Consider the following 11,716-nt stretch of genomic DNA (forward strand, 5'->3'; position numbering starts at 1 on the left):
GAGAAGAAGGAAGTGCACCATGTCCTCCTCCTCCAAAAACAAAGAATCTTGCAGACACAGAACTCCAATTCGGTCCCAAAAATAATCCGTGCAGACACTGAAGATGCAAGGTATTTGCAGGAAGCCCTCGATCTACACTCTGATCCGCTTGCCTGGTGGTGGGATAATCAGGCTCGATTCTCTCTTCTGTCGAAAGTTGCCAGAAAATATATGACTATATGATTATATGGCTGCACCATTGAACACACCCAGGATGGAAATAGGACGAAGCAACTTTAGATGCCTCCACTCTAGAAGAGGAGATGGTGGGCAAGTGACATGCAACAGGAGCGTAGACCTCCTTGCCAGTTGATGTACGCAATAGTTGCTGTGTTGTCTGTACAGACCAATACGTGTTTGCTCTGTATGGGCATTTTTAGGCGACCCAGAGCAAGACATACGGCTAGCAACTGGAAGCAGTTGATGTGCCAATGCAGTTGGGGACCCATCCAAACCCTTGACACTGCATGCCCAACGTACGTGGCCCCCCAGCCGGTGGCAGAGGCATCTGTGGATACAACAGCATGCCTGGACACATGCTCCAGAAAGAAGAAACAAAAGTGGCTTTTCCACTTTCGGGCCAAACCATTCTCTTTGTTTCCGTGCCAATACGGTTTTCATTTTCCACTGTGGTGCTGATAACGGAGCTCTTTGGAATGTAATACAAATGCGTCAGTTGTTGCCTTGGTAACGCAAGTGTAATGTAAACAGCGATATGGACGATATTTTGGGACAGGTTTTTTGGCTGATATTTACTTTGTTAAATAACAGAAAAAAGGACACATCTCAGGACACAAAAAAATAAAATAAAATGAAGGCAACGAATGCTGAGGGGATATGCATGCCACCAGAGACAGAAACAGAAGGTAAAATTTATTGACAGTATTAATGCATGAGCTATGAAACGTAGTGTAACTGTTTACTTGGCTGTTTGATCAAATATCGCCCTTCCGCTTAGCACACACACTCTACCAGCATGGTTTAGCACAGTTTTCTAACTGTACCATGAATTCCAGGCTGAAATTGTGCTGCGCCATACCAGGCTCACGTGGAAATACAACTGAAACCGTACCTGACAGTTCTTAGAACCATGTGGCCCAACAGTGGAAAAACAGCTAAAGAGTCCACCCACAGCATGAAGGTTTGGTGAATGGCCAGTGATATTTTCACCCGTTGAATGCTGTGTTGCCACGCCCATTTTGGGACTCAGCCATGAAGCCAGTGCTAAAGCAGTCACATATGAAACAAACCGAGTGGTGCCATATGCCCCAGGAGCCTCTGAAATAATGTCCTTGGGACCACTGTCGTGCCTTTGAATGAATTCAAGTAGTTCAACAGTGAGCACATTCCTCTGCGAGGCGCACTGTCTGTTCACTCGAATTCAGTTCCATCCCAAGAAAAGAGATCCTCTGCACAGGGGAGAGTTTGCTCTTTTTCCGGTTGACCTGAAGACCCAATTGGCTGAGGTAACTGAGCACCAGTTCCCTGCATCTGCACAACTGATCTTGTGACTGTGCCAGTATGAGCAGTATTGAGGATGTCATGTGTTCTCTCATGGGAATGCCTCCAAAACTTTTGTGAAGATGCGGGAAGACAAGGACAGCCTGAAGGGCAGGACCTTGTACTCATATGCTCGACCCTTAAATGCAATATTGCATGAATGGTCTGTGTCGAGGGAGAATTGAGACACATCCTTCACATCCACCTAGCACTCTTCCAGGGGAGGAAGTGGTGCAGTCAACATCTCCCGAAGAGTGGTCTCCTCCATCTCTGGGTCGCCCTCTTACCTTTCCACTTGCCGGCAGGTTTGGTGGTGGCCTGGATGGGCTGGGCACCCTGCCTGTAACCGACTCCACGACGCTGCTTGGATAGAGGCTGCTGCTGCATGGGAGCAGGAGCAGAAGCAGAGGGTGCCCTCAGCAACAAGCAGACTGGGACGCTGTGGCCTGAAGTCGGGTAGACGCAGCAGCTGTCCACTGGGGCAGGATGTGTTTGGTCACCTCCATCTGCTTCTGCACAGCTGAGAACTGCTGGGCAAAGCTTTCGACTGCATCACTGAAAAGGATTGTCTGGGACACGGTTGCTGCATTCAAAAACCTGATGTTCTCTGTATCTCATGTCGTCGAGACACAGCCAGAGACGCCATTCCTGGATGATCAGTGTGGATATCACTTGACCCAAAGCATGCACAGTGACCTTCGTTCCTCTCTGCGTGAGGTCAGTCGCTGTACGTGGTTCTTGTAGAACAGCTGGGCTGTGACCACCCTCGTGCAGGTCCTTGAGCGCTTTGGCCTGATGGACCTAAAGCAACACCATAGCATACAGGGCAGAGAACCAGCTCAAGCTGCTCCGAGAAACCATCCAACCTCAAGGGCTCAGAACACAGTGGAGGTTCCTACTCAAGCCTGAACCTCTCGGCAGTCCGGGCAAACATAACTGTCATCTCTGGGTCTGATTTGGGCAACACTACCATTCCTGAAGGAGACAACACAGCTAAACTGTCATCCAGTGAGAGTGGGCTCACCCTCCAATGCAGAAGGGAAGCCCTCACTGTAATCGTCAGAGCAGTCAAGCCATTACCTGAAGTAGAACATTACACATAATTAGTGATCGACCGATATAGATTTTTTTATAACCGATACAGATTATTTGCATCAACCCGGTGAGCGAACAGCAAAATGAAAGTGACTTCACGAGATTAATGATATACACAACAGAGACAATTAAATTAAGTGCTTTTATTTTCAACATGCAATCAATTATGGTTGTATTATTTAATTCAGACAAATGTACGCGTTTATTAGGACGGATTATCTTACGTGACTCTGTGAGTTTGTCTATTTCTTAGATCCAAACCTGCATAAACTAGCTAAATATCAGGCATTTATGTAACCCATCTAATATGTGCATTAATGGCTGTTATGTTAAATAAAGTTTACTAATTACAGCTAAGCAAGTGCTTTATCTGTGCATGCCCTTGTTGTTGTCTCGTCTCCCCTCAGATGTGCTAAAATGGCGATCCTGCCAGTAATTCTCAAAACACCAATAAGATGGCGGTGTTTATTGGTGAATTCGATATTACAAAACCAATAACCATTTATGGTAAAATGCTTAAATATCGGGAAAATATCGGTAAATTGATTTATCAGTTGATCTCTACACATAATATATCATAATATGTTCATCATCTAGATAGTGATGATTCTAAATCATGTAAACATACCTTGGCATTCACAAAGAGGCGTACATGTAAAGTCAGAATTTTGTGGAGAAAAGAACAAAATTAGGCTTACCAATTTTGTGGGGTGTAATGGAAAAATAATGTAAATTATAATAAATAGTGTACTTATCACTCCCTGCCAGCTTGCTAGTGTCACATTGTAAACTTAACATTAACTATATACTTGAGTTACTCTAATATAATGGACATTAATGAGAACACAACAGGCAATTTTGTGGCCTGTTTGCAGTCTAGTGAAAAACATCTATCAAAACTAAAGCAGAAGTTGCCAGAAGTTGACAATAGCACAATAGTATTACATCATTGCGTTGTCTGGAATCTCTCAAGAGATGAATCAGAATATATATTTGGATTCAATGATGCAAATGTCCAATGATCTTTGCAACACAGGAGAATAATGAGGAGCATTTACAGCTGAGCAATTTCATTCAAAGCAGCAAGTGTTCAGACATTCATAGTCATTGTTTGCTCTGGCTCTAAAACTTCATGTATACAGGTCTGTGATTTAAATATTATGCAGAAATTTTACATAAATGTATAAGATTTGTTAGAAGAGTAAGATGACAATTTTGTGAATTTCCTAAATTTTGTTTATGTCTTCATGGTAATTTCTATTTTCAGCTTGTTAAAAACATCAAATACACAGCTGTCATGAGTTCTTTAAATACAAGTTTTGTCGAGAATATGTCTATTGTTCATCCTGAATACTTTTTCATCATTGGACTTACAGGTATACCGTACAGCAGTTATTACTATATTTTTTTATTTATTGCATATTTTATTGCTGTAATTGGGAACGCCATAGTCCTTCTCATTATAATTCTTGAACAAAGTCTGCACAGTCCAAAGTACATTGGTGTGTTCAACTTGGCCTTGGCTGACCTTGGTGAAACTAATGCAGTGATTCCTAACATGATGAAGACTTTTTTTTCTGACTCACAGTACATGTCCTACAATGCTTGCTTGGCAAACATGTTTTTTGTGAACTTCTTTTTTACTGTGCAAAGTGCCACTCTTGTTGTTCTGGCATTTGATCGCTTTATTGCAATTTGTTTACCATTAAGATATCATGCCATCGTGAATAATACTGTCATGTCTTTAGCATTTATAGTATTATGGGCATTTAACACTTCTCTGGTGGCTCTGTCAGCATCTTTGATGACCAGACTTTCATTCTGTAAATCTAATGTGGTACAGAGTTTTTATTGTGATAATGGACCATTGTTGAGGTTGGCATGCAACGACAACAGCATTAATGTGTTTATAACAAACCTCATCGTAGCTTTGTTCCTTGTAGCACCATTGTTAATTATAGTCCTGTCATATCTGGGCATTTTTTTTGCCTTAAGTAAAATTACAACTTGGGAAGCACGTTTAAAAGCACTGAAGACCTGTGCTACTCACCTTTTGTTGGTCGGAGCATTTTTTATTCCTGTAATATGCATGTTCATTATTTCATCAATTACTTCTCTCACTCCAAATACCAGAGTCGTCAGCGTATCTCTTTCACTTACTCTTCCACCAATGTTAAATCCCATTATTTATGTTTTAAACACAGCTGAAATCAGAGTCCTAATTCGAAAAATGCTTAAAAAAAGAATTACGCCAATTAGAAGGAACATTTTGAAATGACCATAATGACTGCTTGTATTCTACCATCATTAGGAATTAAACAACCTATCTGAAAAATTAAATATATTTTTTCATTAATGTTTTTAGATTCATTATGTGGAAAATAAAGTGTATGAGCAGAAAATAGTTACAGTTCCCTCTCTCCTAACATGTAGAGTGGGCATTACGTGAGACTCAATGTGTGTTGGTGAACAGCAATGATATGCTGTATATTTATTTATGAATGAATCCATCTGATTATCTGAAGTGTGTGTATGTACTGTGTTCCTTATCACTGACCCCCCAAGACAAAACAACAAAATAGACTGGAAACTGTATAAGCTATTTTAATTCATTTCTGTGAGTGGTGTTAAATGCCGTTAACTGTCATGTTTGTTAATTTCATGTTCATAACCTTCAAAAATAATGCAAACCAAGGATGCATTTTTTCAAGAATATGTCTGAGATCTCCTAATAAGGTTCTTATTGTCTCTCTGTTGTAATGTCTCAACTTTTTGTTATTTTTGTATATGCTGTACAATAAAGAATAAAAGCTAAACATGAACTAAGATATCAATTTATTCAAGCAAGCTTAAGATAATCCTGTTTATTGATAAAAGTCTGCACATAAAATTATAGTTTCTCAATTTTTGTTATTACCTCATTTATTTAACCTCTCTAAAAGTTGCATACACTGACACATGAATAAGGGAATATGTTGCAAAAAAACACAATGACAACTGGGAGAGAGGCAAGTCCTGATTTTGCTGAGTTAGATGTGTTCCTGGGTCAACATATCTTGACCCTGGAACATTTTAATCCAAAAATTTAATTTTGACCACATCCCTACACCTAACCTTACCCATGAGTAATCCCTAAAATCAGAAGAAATGATAGATGAATGACACTGATGTACAAGCACCAAACACTGATTGTAAGCCTAAACTTCACAAAAACTATAAACTTTTTTTTTTTTTTTTTTCAAAACTGATTGGTTAATCACAATGTTGTTCCAGGGTCAACAAAGATGTTGATCCAGGAACATGTCGTACTTGGTAAAATCAGGTTCTGCGGGAGAGACTGTAGGAATAACAACAACAACAACACTCCAACATGATTCATCATTAACAATATGATTGTTAATGACAATTCAGCTGACATTATTAATTCAGCTAAGCCCCTACAGCCTAATTATGCATTGTCATGTTTTAACCTTTTTTTTTTTTTTTAACTGTCATAAGAAACACCGCTACTAGCACAACAGATCCACAAATGGACACAGGAATCCAAAAATATCATTCAAGATCAAGTTGTTGTGGCACTGTTGCAGGCCCCTCTAAGCCTCTGGGCTTCAAATTCAAATGTAGTACCTACTCAGACAGCATGTAATTTTCAGACACACCATTACATCGTTGGTATATCTTACTGTGTTGTTTATGGTTAGAATTCGCAAAAGTTGAAAACGTATGGAATGCAGAGGGGGTGTTTTGTGTTTATTCTGACACCTTTAATTCCACTAAGGGCAAGTTCACACTAAAGGATTGTAAGACTCTAAATCACTGTGGTGCTCACACTACACAACAAGGTGTCTTGTCATCTGTCATAGTCTTATCATAGCTATACTATACATCACAACGCTATCTGATTTCAGACACACCATCTTAATTACATCGTACATCTGCATTTTGCTGTTTATGGTGAGAGAATTAGTGCAGATAGTGCAGAATTCACCCTTGATCAAATGCAAATTCAGAATCCACTAGGGCTGTAACCACCGCATTACCACAGTAATAAGATGCTGACCATGGTGTTGAGGTCTGAGGTCCACTGTCATGCCCGGTGCCATGAAGTACCTCGGAGGCTGGAGAGGCAGAAAAGGAAGTGCACCATCTCCTCCAAAAAAAAAAAAAAAAAAATTCTTGCAGAGCTGCTTGGAAAGAGAAAAGCACAGTCCTCCAATCTGGTCCCACAAATAATCTGTGCAGACACTGAAGTTGCAAGGTATTTGCAGGAGAAAGCCCTTGATTTGCACTCTGATCCGCTTGCCTGGTGGCAGGATAACCAGGCTCGATTCCCTCTTCTGTCGAAAGTTGCCAGAAAATATATGACTATATGCGCTACGAGCACTCCCTCAGAGCGTGTATGCAGTGCGGCTGGCAACATTGTCACTCCATTCCTCGATCCTCGCTAAAACCAGACAAAGTGAACATGTTGGTTTTCCTGGCATGAAACATGAAGACCAAAAAATAAAGCAGCAGGACTTGACGATCCACTTAAGCAGCCCAGTAGTTGTACAACAGCTTTTTATGTTGCACTTTAAAAAACCCAAATCAGAAAAAAGCCTCTTTTATGTTGTACTTACTTGGTTGTAATTATAAATGTAGCCTAATTAATAATAATATTAATAATAATTTGTTGTTACAAATGAGGAATTACTCCGAACATGTGATTTGTTGATTCTTCATTGCGGTAAGAAAAAAAATTGCATACCATCACAGCCCTAGAATCTGCCACTTCATCCGACAAACAAACCAGACTAGAGAAATCATAGATTGTCAGTGGACTTGAACTTAAAAAATGGTGTGTATTGATGTCTTTTCATGGTTGAAACAACATACCTTCTGATGTTCACTCATGTTTATTTTGTGCTATAACTAGTAGGACGACTTGATCGGTTCACATGCAGCTTGAATTGAGATGCTATATCAATCTGTCACGACACATTGAAGAGCCACAAAACGATATTTGTTTGAATTTCTCAAAAATTTGAAATCTGAGACTCCATACCAAAGGTAACCTGCTCTTTCTTGTCTGTCAGCGTGTTGTCTTTGCTTTGTATTTTTTACAGCGTGAGAACACGATGTGTGGTGTAAGATTGTCATTCCTTGTAGAAACAGCATTGGGGGGGGGGGTATAGGTCTTTGCGAAAGGGTCAATTTAAAATGCCTCCAAATTGAACAAAATTGCTTCTAAAAATGGAAATCATCTTTTCCTGAATTTAGGTAGTTCTTATCATTGCTGACATATGTTGAAATGTTCAGGTTTTTTAATGAGTTTGCTTTTAATTTATTATTTGATGCTATTAAAACACGCTGTGGTGTCATAATTTTGTGCCTCTGATGGAGTCTGAGGGAATTTGAGCAGGACTTTGATACTGTGGCTCCAGCTCATGATCACTATTGTGTAGACTTGGGCTCCAAATGACGTCATGGGCACAAGATGTCAGTGGCCATACTGGGATATTTTGGCTTCACTTTTCTATATCGGAAGAATGCAGAGATGCATCATCGATCTTTATTTACAGTCTATGATGTGGACTAATAATGGCCACTTTGGGAAACATTCAAAAACTTTGTTTCAAACCAGTGCTTTGAAGTATGAAAGGCAGAGGGGACCAAAAGTGTTTTGTGTTTATTCTGACACCTTCAGTTCCACTAAGGGCAAGTTCACACTACATGATTATAAGACTACTAGAATCACTGTGGTGCTCACACTACACAAAAAGTTTCTTGTCCTCTGTCGTCTTGTCATAGCTGCATGCAAAAGGTACAAAACATTCAGTTTAGAGACAGTCCCGACCGTCAGCGAAAATGTTTTCTCACAAATATTCTTGCAAGAAATTACAGCATTTAGGACATTTCTTCCTAAAGGGATGATCAACTTCGTTCAAGTTGTCTGTGTAATTATTTTATCCAGAAAACAAAAGAAAACACAAAAAAAGAGAATATGGCAGAAACAGCCTGGTTTACTTGCTGCATTAGTGCGTCACAAGTGCAAAGGTATGCACAGTGTGCAGCAAAAATGACCGAATATTTTGGAAACAATGGGACATAGGATTTGGTTTTCAAGTTAAAGTAAAGAAAAAGGCAGTTTCTTAAACCAGAGAAGGTGAACATGCTGGTATTCTTGTGAGGGAAAAAAACTATGCAAGCACTGTCACTAGCTGCGTTTTCATTTCTCTTCAAATTCCTGAACACGATGAAGGCCTGATCTTTCACTCGTGTCTAATGTAGACAGGATATGAACCCTAAATCCCACAACTGACCAGTCAGAATCAGTTATTTCAGATAACTCGGTATCAAATGATGTCATGAATATGAAGATTGCAATGCTGAAAGCTCTCTGTATTATGCTGAATAGCTTTATTATTTACATATCCTGAGATATGTAGGATAATTATTCTAAAAGAGTATTGAAAAAGTATTAGTATGAGTACTAAAAAGTATTGTGACAATAATAATCATTAACCTGTTAACATAAATGAAAGTAAATCACAAACACCAGGTACGTTCCTGATAATGATTAATAATTTGTGTAAGTGTTTTGAAACTTGAGCAAGAGTTGCATCATCTTTGATTGAAAGGGTTTTTGCTTTTTTGTACCTTCTTTTTTTTTTTTTTTTTACTTCACCTGTTAATGAGCCCCGCAGAGGCATAGAGACATGTAGAAACAAAATACTGTTTGAAAAACAAAATGTTACTCAGTGATCATGAAGGAGGTCTGCATCTTCAGGGATAAAGACCAAGTAGCAAATTAAGACTCATGAGGAAAAAGACGCTTTTTATGGCAACTGTTTGCATGTTACTGACTGTTTATCAGCCACAAAATAATTGCTTTTATGATGTTTACAATTCATTGCATTGAATGTTACCTAGCAATTACACAGTAAAGGTCCAGAGAGACACTGCATACATCTCAACAATGATCAACAAAGAGAGAGAGAGAGAGAGAGAGAGAGAGAGAGAGAGACTAAGGCCTGTTATGCTGTTAAAGTAATAAGTCATTGATGGCCTTTAGCAGGTAATCCATGACCAATGACCATCTGATGCAGCCTATGACCATCCTACTTTGATTACTCTCACCTAAACAGAAGTTAATTATCATAGGTTAATAATTCAAATGCCTTAGAGATACAGTTCTGGGCAGTGGGACCCCAAATGTGCTAAATTATTAACTGATAATTAACTGATTATTAAATCAATTTGTGGTATAATTGTCCTAGAGACTTCCAAATAATCCCAGTAATGAGATTATTAAAATAAATCCAGACTGTCTTTACCACATGTTCTACATAAAGTGTATACGTAAGTTTAATTAGTTTTTTAAATGATAACTCCACCTCTAAGCATCACTCAAAGATTGAGCGTAATGTGCAAACACATGCAACTCAAGATAAATAAAGCGAACCATTTTTAATACTCAGAACACCAGGTGTCTACCTATTGTCAAAAATGGGAATTTTGTCACTGTCATTCAGGCCATGTCAAATGTACATGTCAGATATAAACAAACTGAGTGTGAGACTCGAAGGATGAAGACTTTTTCCACCTGCAGTAAGAGACTTTCAGCAGAATATATCTCTAGGCCTACATAAACACACCTGAACCAGCTAATAAAGGTCATTAGGATCACTAGAATCCAACAAGGTCGCTCTCCAGTAGCCACTTTCCACCACCACTTTCCACACCATCAAGGCCAACATAAAAGAAGTAAATACCCACAATGCTGAGAAAATATTGTTTTGGTATTGTTTACAGCAGAATGATCCCTTAATGCCAAACAAATTGCAGTGAAGTAATCATATATGTGACCCTGGACCACAAAACCAGTCTTAAGTAGCATGGGTATATTTGTAGCAATAGCCAAAAATACACTGTATGGGTCAAAATTATCGATTTTTCTTTTATGCCAAAAATCATTAGGATATTAAGTAAAGATCATGTTCCATGAAGATATTTTGTTAATTTCCTACTGCAAATATATCAAAACTTAATTTTTGAAATATTGTAATTTGATTTGGACAACTTTAAAGTCGATTTTCTCAATATTTAGATTTTTTCCTTCAGATTCCAGATTTTCAAATAGTTGTATCAGCTAAATATGGTCCGATCCTAACAAACCATACACCAATGGAAAGTTTATTTATTCAGCGTTCAGATGATCTTCGAAAAATTGCCCCTTATGAGGTTTTTGTGGTCCAGGGTCACATATGTGTAGACCTTGTCCAGGAGCAATAGTGAAAAGGGACCACCAAGTTACCAATTATAGTAATAAAATACATGATAAATAATTAGAATTAGAAAAAGTAGTAAAAAAGGGCTATACAGTATACCTGTGCAATGATGAAAAAGTATTCAGAATGATCAATGGAGATATTCTCAGAAAAAGTGCAACAATTGTGTATAAATGCAAAGATTACACATCACTGTCTATTAACTATACCATAAAATAATTTAAAAGCCAAAGCAAACAATGACTGTGAATTTTTGTCCGTGACCTACTTTTAATTACTCTGAAAACACAAAGACCTATTATTAGTGTTATACAGCATTAGTGAAAAGCTGCGTGCTTGCAATTAACAAAACCCTCATTTTAACCCTCTGGGGTTCTTCGTTTTCCAGTCACACTCAGGACCTTCACGGTCAAAAGTGACCGGACCCCTGAAATCATTTTTTTTTTTTTTTGTGTAAAATCAATCAAATGTATTTTTGTTCAATAATATTTTTTCTTTTTTTCTGTGGTGTTTTGAGAGAATTTTATGATAATAATTAATATTTATGCAATAATTATGATCTATTTTTTTCCCTTTGAATATAATAGAACATTTTTATATATATATAATTTTTATTATTTTTTAATTAATGCTGTATTTCAGTTTAAAGTAGAGACCTGGCCTATAGAAAACAATTTTTTGAAGTCAGTTTGGTGCTATCTGGTGGTGTAGTGAGCATAATTATCAAGCAATATCATATTTTAACCACTAGATGAATGTACTGCTCTCTGTAGAAGGGCTTGTGAATTCTAGTTGTTTTTGCACATATTTGC

The 11,716-nt window shown here is 38.2% G+C and overlaps 1 protein-coding gene across 2 annotated transcripts; it reads left to right on the plus strand.

Annotated features, from left to right (window-relative positions):
• Positions 1-3,931: 3,931 nt before the first annotated feature.
• Positions 3,932-10,769, plus strand: LOC127157603 (olfactory receptor 52E8-like). 2 transcript variants are annotated; one of them, XM_051100843.1, is made up of 2 exons: positions 3,932-4,866; positions 10,745-10,769. In XM_051100843.1, exons 1-2 carry the CDS (start codon positions 3,932-3,934, stop codon positions 10,767-10,769), a joined length of 960 nt encoding a protein of 319 aa, XP_050956800.1. The 2 variants fall into 2 exon arrangements, with proteins under 2 accessions (XP_050956800.1, XP_050956799.1); XM_051100842.1 differs by lacking the exon at positions 10,745-10,769 and having other exon boundaries at positions 3,932-4,947.
• The last annotated feature ends 947 nt before the right edge of the window (positions 10,770-11,716 follow it).

Source organism: Labeo rohita, unplaced genomic scaffold, assembly GCF_022985175.1.
Source record: "Labeo rohita strain BAU-BD-2019 unplaced genomic scaffold, IGBB_LRoh.1.0 scaffold_113, whole genome shotgun sequence".
NCBI lineage: Eukaryota > Metazoa > Chordata > Actinopteri > Cypriniformes > Cyprinidae > Labeo > Labeo rohita.

What these genes read in the sequence shown, in the direction of transcription:
- LOC127157603 (XM_051100842.1), top strand. Translation starts at nt 3,932, where the DNA reads ATGAGTTCTTTAAATACAAGTTTTGTCGAGAATATGTCTATTGTTCAT.